The 14,775-nt window shown below is 49.8% G+C and overlaps 1 protein-coding gene across 3 annotated transcripts in view; it reads right to left on the reverse strand.

Annotated features, from left to right (window-relative positions):
• ANKRD27 (ankyrin repeat domain 27) overlaps positions 1-14,775 on the reverse strand; it is an 80,991-nt gene that overhangs the window by 44,926 nt on the left and 21,290 nt on the right. For 2 of the 3 annotated variants that reach the window (XM_032170365.2, XM_032170366.2), the window contains exons 3-11: positions 10,047-10,157; positions 6,492-6,648; positions 4,381-4,535; positions 3,626-3,685; positions 3,485-3,538; positions 3,341-3,406; positions 3,177-3,253; positions 2,063-2,184; positions 348-426 (exon numbers count right to left, since the gene is read on the reverse strand). In XM_032170365.2, coding sequence (XP_032026256.1) covers positions 348-426; positions 2,063-2,184; positions 3,177-3,253; positions 3,341-3,406; positions 3,485-3,538; positions 3,626-3,685; positions 4,381-4,535; positions 6,492-6,648; positions 10,047-10,157 — 881 coding nt within the window. Of the gene's footprint in view, positions 1-347; positions 427-2,062; positions 2,185-3,176; positions 3,254-3,340; positions 3,407-3,484; positions 3,539-3,625; positions 3,686-4,380; positions 4,536-6,491; positions 6,649-10,046; positions 10,158-14,775 lie in introns of those variants that run through there. The other variant, XM_032170369.2, reaches the window with a different exon arrangement.

Genomic DNA, 14,775 nt, shown 5'->3' on the forward strand with positions numbered 1-14,775 from the left:
TTTTTTTTTTTTTTTTTTTTGTGACAGAGTCTCGTTCTGTTGCCCAGGCTGGAGTGCAGTGGCGCAATCTCGGCTCACTGCAAGCTCTGCCTCCTGGGTTCACGCCATTCTCCTGCCTCAGCCTCCTGAATAGCTGGGACTACAGGCACCCGCCACCACACCCGGCTAATTTTTTTGTATTTTTTAGTAGAGACGGGGTTTCACCGTGTTAGCCAGGATGGTCTCGATCTCCTGACCTCGTGATCCACCTGCCTCGGACTCCCAAAGTGCTGGGATTACAGGCGTGAGCCACCACGCCTGGCCAAGCACTGCCATTTTTAAAAGAGCACCTTAACAGAAAATGTTACCAATTAGGGATCTCCGTTTTCACAAGCAAGTATAACAGGACTGATAGCAGATCATCAGCACACATGGTCTCCAGGTTCACTGCAAAGGGGAAACACACATTCAATGCCATCATGAGATTCAAACAGACTGACAAGCATATCAACTCCCTACCACCGCACACCTTGTGAAACCACGTATCAGGGGGATCATACATTGAGGGAGAAATGTCATTGCACAAGCTCCTTTACAGCGTCCTGATCAGGTATCAGGTCCAGGGGGGAAAGAATACCCAGCATTTTCAGAACATGACCAAAACAAGGTATTAATAACTCAGGCCAGATATGGCGGCATGTGCCTGGAATCCCAGTGCTTTGGGAGGCTGAGACAGGAGAATTGCTTGAGGCCAGGAGTCTGAGTCCAGCCTGGGCAATACAGCAAGACCCTACCTCTACAAAAAAAATATGAAAATTAGCCAAGGGTGGTGGTGCATGCCTGTAATCCCAGGTACTTGGGAGGCTGAGGCAAGAGGATAACTTCAGCCCAGGAGTTCAAGGATGTAGTGATCTACAAATGCACCCAGCCTGGGTGACAGAGTGAAACTCTGTCTCTTTTTTGTTGTAGTTGTTGTTTTGAAACAGAGTCTCGCTCTGTCGCCCAGGCTGGAGTGCAGTGGCACGATCTCGGCTCACTGCAAGCTCCGCCTCCCGGGTTCACACCATTCTCCTGCCTCAACCTCCCGAGCAGCTGGGACTACAGGCGCCCGCCACCATGCCCGGCTAATTTTTTTTTATATGTTTAGCAGAGACAGGGTTTCACCGTGCTAGCCAGGATGGTCTCGATCTCCCGACCTCGTGATCTGCCTGCCTCAGCCTCCCAAAGTGCTGGGATTACAAACGTGAGCCACCACGCCCAGCCAACCCTGTCTCTTAAGAAAAAAAATATATATATGTTAACTCTAAGCAGACCATGCCTTGCCACCCCCTTGGACACTGAAAGAGCCCAGGGAGGTGGCTGCAGTGATACAAAATGAAGATGAGCCCAGAGCCATCACCAAAAGTCTCCTTCTTCCTAAAGTCACTAAGGTCCTTCTTAAGGTCACTGCCATTTGATAGACACGGAGTCCACTGCCTATGCGGAGTTTCACTTTTTTTCCATTTTGAAATCTTAAGTAATTCATTCACGTTTAAAAATTCAAACAATACAAAAGAGCAAACTGTGAATGTTCCTCCCATCCCTGCCAGCCAGTCTCTTTTCCAAGAGGCTCCTGCTGTTGCTTGCTGCACATCTGTCCAGGACATGAGCTCACCATCACATCATGGCCAAACGGCTATCCCCCATTCTTTGATGCTATTGGCTGGAAGTCTACCATATGCATTCCTGTTTATTTCATTCAATACACTCAGGATCATCCCTTATCTACACACATAGGTATATCTCTTTCTTACTGACTTTTTCTTGACTTGTTTTCTTTCTTTTTTATTTATTTATTTTTTTTTTGAGAAGGGGTCTCGCTCTGTCACCCAGGCTGTAGTGCACTGGTGTGATCACAGCTCACCACAACCTCCAATTCCTGGCCTCAAGTGATCCTCCCACCTTGGCCTCCCAAAGTACTGGGGTTACAGAGGTGAGCCACCGCACCCAGCCCCATAAAAATCCCTTAAGATAGCATCACTCTTCGCTTTTTCATCTGGATGTAGCATCTACCCCTTGACCAGGCCCCTTCCCAAGCACAGACCTCTCTGGCTTGGAGACTGCGTAATGAGCTGCACCACTTTTCGCAAGCAGACAAGCTTCTGCTGTGGAGAGGTACATTTGTTCAGTTGAGCCAGTTCTCTTTTGGCACGAGGTATGTTAAAGCTGTAAAATAATTTGGAAAGTGACAACTTCAGAGCACAGTAAGAGAACCCTCCGGCCTGGATCTAAGAACACATCTCAGGGTCTACACTTCTCACAACAAACCAGAAGGAATGAAACACAAAAACAGATTCTGAGAAGTCATCTGACTCCAAGTCAGCAGCAAAACAGAAGAGCCTTCAATCCCATTCAGGCTGCCAGGTGATAGAGCTGTACAAGAAAGTTGAAAAAAAAAAAAAAAATCCTATTCCTAGAGGGAAACCACCCAAAGAGGGTTGTGGGAGGTGAAACATTTTTGTGTCCTAATGAAACTTAAATTAGGCTGGGCGCAGCGGCTCATGCCTGTAATCTCAGCACTTGTAAACCAAGGTGGGCAGATCACTTGAGGTCAGGAGTTCAAGACCAGCCTGGCCAACATGGTGAAACCCCGTCTCTACTAAAAATACAAAAATTAGCAGGGCATGGTAGTGTGCACCTGTAATCCCAGCTACTCGGGAGGCTGAGGCAGGAGAATCACTTGAACTCGGGAGGCAGAGGTTGCAGTGAGCCAAGATCACACCACTGCACTCCAGCCTGGGCGACAGAGTGAGACTTTTTCTCAAAAAGAATAAAAATTAAAATTAAAGAAATGAAACTTAAATTAACTCCTAAGTAGGTACCTCTATGGCAAGGTTCCCTTGGGTGGGCAAGTGGGATGTCCCCTGCACGCAGAACCCACGTGGGCAAATTACATGCCCACTTGGGAACCAGCTGCACAAAACCCCGTGCCCAGCGGCTCCCATCCAGCCGGCATGCTGGTGCACAGTGCGGGAGGGGGACGGCCACAGTCACCTGTAAAGGGCAGCCCTTTATCTTTGGTTGCAAGTAACTGCACAGCTCCTCAGAACTAACCACGTCAAACCAGCATGTCACCTCTACCACCGAGAGGGCCTGCTTCCGGGAAAAGACAGCACCCGCCTCCGAGGACACCAAGCCGCTGAGGTGCAAACTCTTACCTGAACTCCGATTTCACACCAATATCTTTCTGCTGAAGATCTTGAAGGCTTCTTGTGATTTTGTTAAAGGCAGCATCCTAACAACAGATTTTAACGAACCTTCAAATTTCTCAAAAAGCACAGAAGAAGGCTTCCATCTTGGGTGATAATAACTGAGAACCTACCTCGCTTGCCTCCATGGTCCCCACGTATTTAAAGATCAGGTCATAAATTTCATGATGGACGTATATCTGTGGAATCAACAGACGCCATTCAGGGTGTGAGCAGGCAACAGGGTGTGCCTCCCAGCCACTCCACCCCACCCTCACCTCCACTGCCTGCTTCATCAGGCTCATCTGGGCCTCCTGCTTGGCGAGCATTTTCTAGAAGGCAAGAAAAGCACAGTGAAAGGGCTTGGATTTGCATGGGGGTGCACCGCAATTCTCCCTCTCAGAAGTCCTGCTGCTTACCAGGTGAGAGTCCCTCAGAAGCTGCTGGAGGCATTTGGTGTAGAGAGCATTCGCTGAATCCTAAACCACATAGAGCAGAGGGACAGGCCACCCTTACCAGCGAGGCCATGACAGGGGAGCTGGAGCGGGTAACACGCCCAGAGCTTCAAGTGTTAACGCAAGCTTTATCAAGTCAATTACATGATTTTTCTCAGCTTTTTTCTTAGGTGTATACGCATTAAAAGCAGGAGAAACTTCCCCTTGGGGGTTAACACAGAGGATAATAATACTCATTTTTATACTTCCCCCTGACTGTACCACTTGGTTTTTTTTTTTTTTTTTTTTTTTTTTAGAGACAGGGTATCACTTTGTTGCCCAGAGTACCGTGCAGTAGCATGACTATAGCATGCTGCAGTCTCAAACTCCTGGGCTAAAGTCATCCTCCCACCTCGGCCTCCCAAGTAGCTGGGAGCACGCCACCACGCCTGGCTAATTTTTGTATTTTCTGTAGCAATGGGGTCTTTTTATGTTGCCCAGGCTGGTCTTGAGCTCCCAGCCTCAAGAGATCCTCCCATCTCAGCTTCCCAAAGCGCTGGGAAGACAGGCTTGTACCACCATGCCCGGTTAAACTACTTTTATAGTTAGAAAGAAACATTTTTAAAAGACTTCAAACAGTGAGGCAGCACCAGGCAGTTCCAGAGGGAACTGAGGGCTCCCGGCGCCCTGCACTGAACCAAGACAGGGCACGCCAGGCAGAGGACAGCACGGCTACTGACTATGTGGTGACGGAGGCTCTTTCTCTCGCATTCTCGGAATGTTCGGTGGAAAGAGGCGATGTTCCTGTCAAATCGCTCAGAGTGTCTTCCCAAGAACTCTCTCACATCTTCAATGGTTTTCAGGGAAAAGGGATCTGAGGGTGCCAAAGGCTCTTCTGAAAAAGAAACAGGTCAGGCCGGCTGAAGCCTCTGCTGGTTCCTGACTCTGTCCTATCCTACAGGGTCTAGGCCCTCTGGGGAGGAGGGCAAATGACCTTATTTCAAGGCACTGCACAAGAACAGCCCAGTTACAGGACACCCTGGAGTCCAGAGAGCCTGGTCCTCTCATGGCCTCTTCCTGGGACAAAACCACACTATCTGGGACCATGGGCAAGACCCCAATTCCTGACAATAAGAGCATCAGTGTGCATGTAGCACACTGTTATCTCAATTTTCTGGGGCAAATGAAGAATTATTATTTATTAAAAATAACGAAATCTCAAAGAGGCACAATGCTGGGGCTGGGCGCTATAAGGGACAGCCCGGAAGCCGACACCCAGAGACAAAGCTGGGGTTACTGCTTTGCACAACTCATGGGGGCAACAGTCACATCCTAGGTTGATCACAGGTAGGCTGAGGTCTATGTGAATGCTGCCTCCTGGAATTGTGCAATGCCCGACCTGTGCAACAGCATCTCCGATCGACACCTCCTTAGCCCAGTGACTTTAAGTTCTAGCAGGAACCACTGGAAACAATTATATAGGTCTCCATGTGGCTCTTGAATATTTTCCAGGATGTTTAACCTTTTTAAAAAAATAATTTATTGGCCGGGCGCAGTGGCTCCTGCCTGTAATCCCAGCACTTTGGGAGGCTGAGGCGGGCGGATCTTGAGGTCAAGAGATCAAGACCATCCTGGCCAACATGGTGAAACCCCGTCTCTACTAAAAATACAAAAATTAGCTGGGTGTGGTGGCGGGCACCTGTAATCCCAGCTACTCAGGAGGCTGAGACAGGAGAATCACTTGAACCTGGGAGCTGGAGGCTGCAGTGAGCCGAGATTGCGCCACTGCACTCCAGCTTGGCAAGAGAGCAAGACTCCATCCCAAAAATAATTAAATAATAATTTATTTTATTGTTTTTGGAGATAGGGTCTTGCTCTACAGCCCACGCTAGAGTGCAGTGGTGTGATCCTGGCTCAGTGCAGCCTTGAATTCCTAGGCTCGAGTGACCCTCCCACCTCAGCCTCTTGAGTAACTGAGACTACAGGCATGCGCCACCATGCCCGGCTAATTTTTTATTTTTTTTACTTTTTATCTTTTTTTTGAGGCAAACTCTCACTCTGTAGCCCAGGCTGGAATGCAGTGGTGCGATCTCGGCTCACCGCAACCTCTGCCTCCCGGGTTCAAGTGATTCTCCTGCCTCAGCCTCCTGAGTAGCTGGGATTACAGGCACACACCACTGCACCTGGCTACTTTTTTTTGTATTTTTGGTAGAGACGGGGTTTCCCCATGTTGGTCAGGCTGGTCTTGAACTCTTGACCTCAGGTAATCCACCCACCTCGGCCTCCCAAAGTGCTAGGATTACAGGCATGAGCCACCGCGCCCTGCCAACTTTTTATCTTTGAGACAGACTCTCACTCTGTCACCCAGGATAGAGTACATCATCGTGATCTCAGCTTACTGCAAACTCCGCCTTCTGGGTTCAAGCAATTCTCCTGCCTCAGCCTCCCGAGTAGCTGAGGTTACAGGTGCACACCACCACACCTAGCTAATTTTTATATTTTTAGTAGAGATGGGCTTTCACCATGTTGGCCAGGCTGATCTTGAACTCCTGGCCTCAAGTAATCTGCCTGCCTCAGCCTCCCAACGTGCTCGGATTACAGGGGTGAGCCACCACGCCCAGCTTGATGTTTTTTATTTTTTTATAGAGACAGGGTCTCACTATGTTGTCCAGACTAGTTTTGAACTCCTGGCCTCAAGTGATCCTTGCGCCTTGGCGTCCCAAAGTGCAGGGATTACGGGCGCAAGCCACCATACCCAGCCTTGTTTAACCTTTCGACAGCTAAGTCAGGAACAAGTTCAACAAACACATTTCTCTAAAACAGGAGAAAAGGGTTTTTTCTCCCAGAATACCTGAACTCTCTCTCTTTTCCAAAGGATGGGCTATACACAGGATGCTGAAACTCTCTTCTTTTTCATTGTAGAAAGTTTCTTCAAAGAGAATGGGCACTGAGAGAAGACAGGCAAAACCAGCTCCTAATTTAATCCTGTTCCCTTGTATAAAGACATCCTGGAAACAAGAAAGTCATCACTGCACCAGCAGCCGGGGCAACCACGTCCCACTCTCAGCCTGGCCCCCGATGCAGCACTTAACCAGACCCTACGGCCTTCACCCCAGTGTGAGTTTGCTGGGGCACAAATACTCTCCTGTTTTGCTCATTTTGATACTAAAATGTTTCCTCTTTGTTGGCCTAGTAGCTGTGGCTCCAAGATACCTGAATCATTTCTATTTTCTTTTGAGACAGAGTCTCACTCCATCACCCAGGCTGGAGTGCAGTGGTGCAACCTCGGCTCACTGCAACCTCTGCCTCCCAGGGTCAAGCAATTCTCCTGACTCAGCCTCGAGTACCTGGCACTACAGGCACCCACCATCACGCCCAGCTAATTTTTGTATTTTTAGTAGAGACACGGTTTTGCCATGTTGGCCAGGCTGGTCTCAAACTCCCGGCCTCAGGTGATCCGCCCGCCTTGGCCTCCCGGAGTGCTGGGATTACAGGCATGAGCCACCACACCTGGCCCACACGGTGCATTTGTTCATCTTTTTAGTTTCCTTCATTTGGAACGGTGCCTCGGTCTTTCTTTGCCTCTCACGACGTTGACATTTTTGTTGTGTACTGCAGACTCTCCCTCCATGTGTTTGGGAGGGTTTGTCTGATGTTTCCTGACAATTAGATTACAGTTTTACAGTTACATGTTTCTGATAGTAATGCCCTGAAAGGGGTGCTTTATCTCTCTCTGTGTATCCTGTTGGAAGGCACATGATGTCAGCTTTTTTCACTGTTGATGTTAACCACGGGGTATGTGTTGTTTTGTTTTGTTTTGCTTTTAAAGCGGAAGCAGGTAGGTTCTGAGAGAGGGAGATTTTATTCCCATTCAGGAATGGCCCTGTTTTTCCCGGCATCCCCATAGTCAGGGAAGCCCAGCCACACTGTCCTCACTGGGGCAGGGGCTGTGTTCAGATGCGGCAGCTGAGGCTTGTGGCGCTGTGACAGGGAAAGGAAGCACTGGGTTGTCAGTGCATCTGCTCTGCCCCGTGGCTCACAAGACACACTGCTGTTTTCCTGCTAGAGATCTGCTCACCCCAGCTGTCGGTCAGCTTAGATGATTTATTCTCTTTTGGACACCCAGACTTACAAAGAGGACAGGAGTCGGGCTTTGTGCAGCTGGTCTGCCCCCAACACCCGGCCATGACCACAGTGAGCTGTGCAGGGAGTAGCAGGTGGGATTCAGCCCTGGCCACACTGGCAGCACCAGATTACTTCCATCTCTTAGATAAGGAGAGCTTTCTTACTTTTTCTTTTTACAAAGAACACAGGATTTCTTCTACTAAAGAAAAAGCTCAATGTTTTTTCTGTTGCAACGTTTAGAAAGGATCCAGGCCGGGTGCAGTGGCTCATGCCTGTAATCCAAGCACTTTGGGAGACCAAGGTGGATGGATCATTTGAGGTCAGGAGTTTGAGACCAGCCTGGCTAATATGGTGAAACCCCGTCTCTACTAAAAATACAAAAAAATTAGCCCGGCATGGTGGCGGGTGCTTGCAGTCCCAGCTACTCAGGAGGCTGAGGCAGGAGAATCACTTGAACCCAGGAGGCGCAGGTTGCAGTGAGCTGAGATCGAGCTACTGCACTCCAGACTGGGTGACAGAGTGAGACTCCGCCTCAAAAAAAAAAAAAATGCACTGTGTGATTCTAGAGCTAAGAGGAAGAAAAATTTTTTTTTTTGCTATGAAAGATATAATTGGTATAATCAGCACAGACTGTATGAGGACAATATGTTGGAGAACATTCCATCAATGCTAAATTATCTGAGTGTGATCACTGCGTTGTGGTTACATAACAGAATGCCTGTTCTTGGGAAATACACACTGAACTGTCTTGGGCTAAAGGGCACAGTGCCTGAAACTTACTTTCAAAAGATTCAGGCCGGGCACGGTGGCGCACGCCTATAATCCCAGCACTTTGGGAGGCCGAGACAGGCAGAGCATAAGGTCAAGATATCAAGACCATCCTAGCCAACATGGTGAAACCCCGTCTCTATTAAAAATACAAAAATTAGGCCGGGCGCCATGGCTCACGCCTATAATCCCGGCACTTTGAGAGGCCAAGGCGGGTGGATCACAAGGTCAGGAGATCGAGACTATACTGGCTAACACGGTTAAAACCTCGTCTCTACTAAAAATACAAAAAATTAGCCAGGCGCAGTGGTGGGTGCCTGTAGTCCCAGCTACTCGGGAGGCTGAGGCAGGAGAATGGCGTGAACCCGGGAGGCGGAGCTGGCGGTGAGCCGTGATAGTGCCACTGCACTCCAGCCTGGGCTGGAGCGAGACTCTGCCTCAAACAACAACAACAAAAACAATTAGCTAGGCATGGTGGCACGCGCCTGTAGTCCCAGCTACTCGGGAGACTGAGGCAGGAGAATCGCTTGAACCCAGGAGGTGGAGGTTGCAGTGAGCCAAGATCGCACCACTGCACTCCAGCCTGGTGACAGAGGAAGATTCTGCCTCAAAAAACAAACAAAAAAAAAGATTCAAAATAATAATAATAATATGTATCGAGAGACAGCAATAAAACCAGTGTGGCAAGAACGTTAACAGTTTAGGGAGACGCATGTTTAAGAGTTTTTTCAACTTTACTAAAACATTTGAAATTATTTCAAAACAAAAAGATTGCGTTTTGGGTAGTTTTTTGTTTTTTGTTTTGTTTTGTTTTTGAGACAGGGTCTCGCTCTGCTGCCCAGGCTACAGTGCGGCGGCACAATCATGGCTTACTGCAAGCTCAAACTCCTCGGCTTAAGTGATTCTCCCACCTCTGCCTCCCAAGTAGCTGGGACTATAAGCACACACCATCACGCCTGGCTAAATTTTTTATTTTTATTTTTGGCAGAGATGGGGTCTCGCTATGTTGTCCAGGCTGGTCTCAAACTCCTGGTCTCAAGTGATTCTCCTGCTTCGGCCTCCCAAAGTGCTAGGATTATAGGCATGAGCCACCATGCCCAGCTGAAACAAAAAGCTTTTAAAAACTAAAATATTCATCCCTGATGTCCTATTCGGGGCCAAGAAACTGACAAGCTTTTCATGGCACTGGGATAAAACAACTTCCTCTGGCTCGGACATCAGCAAGAAGGAGGTGTTCCAGCGACACATGGCAGAAACCCCATCACGGGCTCAGGGAGAGATGCTTGGTGCCTCCCGGCCTCCAAGGCAGCAGCTGGGGTCCTGCTTACTGTCACCACCTCCCTTTCCTCCACCACAAAGGCAGGGTCCCTCCAGGCCCCCATGGGGCTGCAGTGTGTGTCAAATGCCACCATTGCCAGTAGCTGTGAAAGGCTGAGAACGGGACTCTCTTCCCTCCCCTCTGGCCCCAAACACCAAGTAGGTGACCCTGGCTGATCCACCAAGAAATTAATACCTTTCCATTTAAGGTCTGAAAATGCTCTTCCACAGGTATCAAAATGTAGGACTCAAACTGACAAGTAGACTGGATGCTGCTCGACAGGCTTCCTTTGCAGGGTACTAAGACCTGGAAAAAACAATTCGGCGGAACATTAGACAGACATGCCATTTACCACTTCAGCAGAACAGGGTGTGCCCAAAGGTGCTCCAGCTGGACACACAGCGGGACCTGCTGGCAGAGAGAACGCCCGAGGTCCCTTGCCAACACGGCCACAGTGGCTGCCAGCTGAGTTGATCTGCTGCTGCTGTTGTTGTTGTTGCTGTTGTGATGGAATCAGCCTCACCCCACCACAGGCAGAGGGAGGAGGTGAACAGTACAAATCCTTCTCCACCTTCAGTGGAGGCTGACAGCTCCTTCCCACACTCACTGAGTCCCCCTGCCCAAAGCTAGTGGCCCCAGGCTCCCTCTCTATTCTTAACAGTGCAGTTACAAGGACCCAGGGGCTCAGGGACAAGTCCAGATGGAGAGAGGAGCACTTGGAAAGTACAGAAAAGGGAAGCTAAGGCCGGGCACGGTGGCTCACGCTTGTAATCCCAGCACTTTCGGAGGCCGAGGCGGGCGGATCACGAGGTCAGGAGATCGAGACCACGGTGAAACCCCGTCTCTACTAACAATACAAAAAAAATTAGCCGGGCGTGGTGGCGGGCGCCTGTAGTCCCAGCTACACAGAGAGGCTGAGGCAGGAGAATAGCGTGAACCCGGGAGGCGGAGCTTGCAGTGAGCCGAGATCGCGCCACTGCACTCCAGCCTGGGCGACAGAGTGAGACTCTCAAAAAAAAAAAAGGGGAAGCTAAAAAAAATCACACATTCTCCTACCATTCAAAAAAGAAACATGGCCAGGCGGTGGCTCACACCTGTAATCGTAGCACTTTGAGAGGCCAAGGCAGGCGGATCACTTGAGGTCAGGAGTTCGAGACCAGCCTGGCCAACATGGCAAAACCCTGGCTCTACTAAAAATACAAAAATTAGCCAGGCGTGGTGGCATGTGCCTGTAATCCCAGCTACTCAGGAGGCTGTGCTTCAGCCCAGGAGGTGGAGGTTGCAGTGAGTTGAGATCACACCATTGCACTACTCCAGCCTGGGCTGCAGAGCAAGACTCTGTCTTTAAAAAAAATAAATAAATAAATAATAAGAAGACTTCACATGGATGATGGTTTCCTTCTACTCTTTTCGTTACGCTTTTTTTTTTTTTTTTTGGAGACAGGGTCTTGCTCTCTCACCCAGGCTGGAGTGCAGTGGCACGATCTCAGCTCACTGCAACCTCTGCCTCCCAGGCCCAGGTGATCCTCCCACCTCAGCCTCCCAAGTAGCTGGGAATATAGGCGTGCACCACCACGCTCAGCTAATTTTTCTGTTCTGTTTTTGTTTTCATTTTTTGTTTCTTTAGTAGAGACAGGGTTTTACCATGTTGCCCAGGCTGGTCGCGAACTCCTGGATTCCAGCGATCTGCCTGCCTCAGTCTTCGAAAGTGCTGGGATTACAGCCATGAGCCACTGTGCCCGGCCAAGAGTGCATTCTTATATGGTATACAGTTAGATTACAGAGTGATTTACCTCACAGTTTCCTGAACATAATATCTTTACATATTAGACCGTGGTCAGCCATGCTATTATTATTATTGCCTTTTTTTTTTTTTTTTTTTTTTTAGAGTCAGGGTCTCACTCTGTCACCCAGGCTGGAGTGCAGTGGCGCAATCATAGCTCACTGCACCCTCAACCTCTGGGCTCAAGCCATCCTCCTGCCTCAGCCTCGTAAGTAATTGGGACAACAGGTGCACACCACCATGACCAGCATTTTTTTTTTTTTTTAAGTAGAGATGAGATCTCACTATGTTGTCCAAGCTGGTCTTGAATCCCTGGTCTCAAGTGATCCTTCCACCTTGGCCTCCCAAAGTGCTGGGATGACAGTGATGAGCCACTGTGCTTGGTCCATTGTATTATTCTTTCTACCTTTATATGTTTGAAATTAAACATAATAATCTGAAATGTAATAAAAAATTAAAATAAAGGGAGGCCCTTAGATATTAGGCTAGAAGAAACGACCTCAGGGCTCCCAAGTGGCCTCACCATTGCAGTTGGCAGACAAAGAAGATCCTAGAGGCCAAAGTGGGCCACAGGCAATGGGATCTAAAGAGCCAGTCCTCAGGTGTTTAATGCTTGAAGTCAGAGATGGCCTCCCTCCAGCTGCAGCATGAAGGACTCACACCATCCCATTCAAGGAAGGGCCGTGGCTGGAGGGCCTTCATCTGGCCTCTGGGAAGCAGGAACTTTTTTTTTTTTTTTTTGAGATGGAGTCTCACTCTGTCACCCAGGCTGGATTGCAGTGGTGCGATCTCAGCTTACTGCAAGCTCCGCCCCCCGGGTTCACGCCATTCTCCTGCCTCAGCCTCTCGAGTAGCTGGGACTACAGGCGCCCGCTACCACGCCCAGCTAATTTTTTGTATTTTTAGTAGAGACGGGGTTTCACCGTGTTCGCCAGGATGGTCTCGATCTCCTGACCTTGTGATCCGCCCGCCTCAGCCTCCCAAAGTGCTGGGATTACAGGGGTGAGCCACCACGCCTGGCCTCGGAAGCAGGAAGTTCTAAGGGGCCTCAGAGAACTCTGCCCCACTGTGCCCACATGCTGCCCGCTTGTTTGCGTCACCTTCTCCACCTCCCCGACTTGCATAACGCATGCCTGGCCCCATTCACTGTATCCCCACTGTCAAGCACACTGCTGGACACAAGGCAGGTGCCAGCGCATGTTTGCTGGGTAAATTGGGGGCCCTCAGGACCAACCCTTTCCCCAACCAGTTTTCTGGCAGACACAAAAAGGAGCTCTAGTTCCTCCTATGCCAAGAAAGAGCGAGGCCCCTGCTGCCCAGAGCATTTCATAGCAAGCAGAAGCCAACGCTGGGCTCTCAGGCTCCACCCATCCCCACAGCAATCTTGCTGAGACCGGGGAGGAGTCACCTGGGATGGGGGGTAGGCAGCTCCGGGCTGCCCCTTAGGGGTAGGATAGCCTCCGGGCTATCCCTTAGGGGGCTTCAGACTACTTCTGGAGTAGCTGTGGAGTTTTTACTGCCGGCAAAGACTTTTCAGTTATCAGCATAGACAAAGTTCAGAGTTACTGTGTAGACCAGAAGGTGGGGACCTGGAAATTTCAAGGCTTACCCAAAAAATGGTTTATTCTAGCCCCTTTAGAAAGAATTTTTAAAATAACAGTAATTAAAGAAAGGCCAGGTGTGGTGGCTCACGCCTGTAATCCCAACACTTTGGGAGGCTGAGGTAGGTGGATCACCTGAGGTCAGGAGTTTGAGACCAGCCTGGCCAACATGGCAAAACCCCATCTCTACTACTAAAAATACAAAAATTAGCCAGGCGTGGTGGCGGCTGCTTGTAATCCTAATTACTCAGGAGGCTGAGGGAGGAGAATTGCTTGAATCCAGGAGGCGGAGGTTGCAGTGAGCCGAGATCGCACCGCTGCATTCCAGCCTGGGCTACAAGAGTAAAACTCCATTCTGGGGGTAGCGTTGGTGGCGGGGGGGTAGGGGGGATGTCCTGCAGGAGCTGGAGCTGCATTTTATGGGGAAAAACAAACGGAGACAGGCGCGGTGGCTCACACCTGTAATCACAGCACTTTGGGAGGCTGAGGCGGGTGGATCACTTGAGTCCAGGAGTTCGAGACCAGCCTGGAAGACAGGGCAAAACCCCGTCTCTACAAAAAATACAAAAATTAGCCAGGTGTGGTGGTGCATGCCTGTAGTCCCAGCTACCTAGGAGGCTAAGACAGGAGGATCACTTGAGCCGAGGAGGCGGAGGTTGCAGTGAGCCAAGATCACGCCACTATACTCCAGCGTGGGTGACAGAGCAAGACCCCATTTCAAAAGAAAGAAAGAAGAAAAGTCAAATAAAAGGCAAGAATCTGCCTGAGTGGCACATACTCCAGGGCGCCCTCCTGCCTCCTCCCCAGGCTGGATTAAGCACTCCACAACTGCCCATACTGCCTTCTGTCCTGACACTCATTCCTCTGGCCTGCAAATGGCCTGTTTCTGGAATTCCCTGAAGGCGTGCCAAGTTCCCCACTGATCGTGTAACCCTGAAACCTGGCACGGTGCCTGGCGTGGAGTGGATGGCCACGGCTTGTTGGAAGCATCTATACTAAATAAATCCTGAGAACTGGAGCAGGGGTCTCAGCGACCTTAGCTTGGATGAAAGTCAGTTCCTGGGGCTTACAAGACATGCCGCTAGGCTCCCAGACTAGGCCCCCGGAGCCTATTTACCCCATTAAATCAGACACCTCAAAAAAAGGACCAAGTTCAATCTCCTTTAAAATTTTTGTTTTTCTTGTAGGCAAAGGGGCCAGTCTCCTGGTGCACCTGGGAAACCTGGAGGACTTTCAACCCTGCACTAAAGCCCCAGGGACGCAGACCTGCCCAGCCTGCTCTGAGGACACCGCAGGTGTGTAATTAGCCGGATAGTTGTAAGCACAGCGGTGACTTTTAGAAGCAGTGGGGGTGTCACGGGCCTCTGAGATTGAAATTTGAAATCTGGGTGAGCACAGTAGAAAGCGCTTCCACTGTCCAATCAGATAGCAGAGGAGGGCAGGAAGGAGACACCTGCCTGGATGTGGGGGCATCCCCACAAAAGGAACACCTGGGAAGGAAGGCGCCTTGAGGCGTGGTGGGGCGGGGGCAGGGACAGGG

The sequence above is a fragment of the Hylobates moloch genome, unplaced genomic scaffold, assembly GCF_009828535.3.
Source record: "Hylobates moloch isolate HMO894 unplaced genomic scaffold, HMol_V3 SCAFFOLD_12, whole genome shotgun sequence".
NCBI lineage: Eukaryota > Metazoa > Chordata > Mammalia > Primates > Hylobatidae > Hylobates > Hylobates moloch.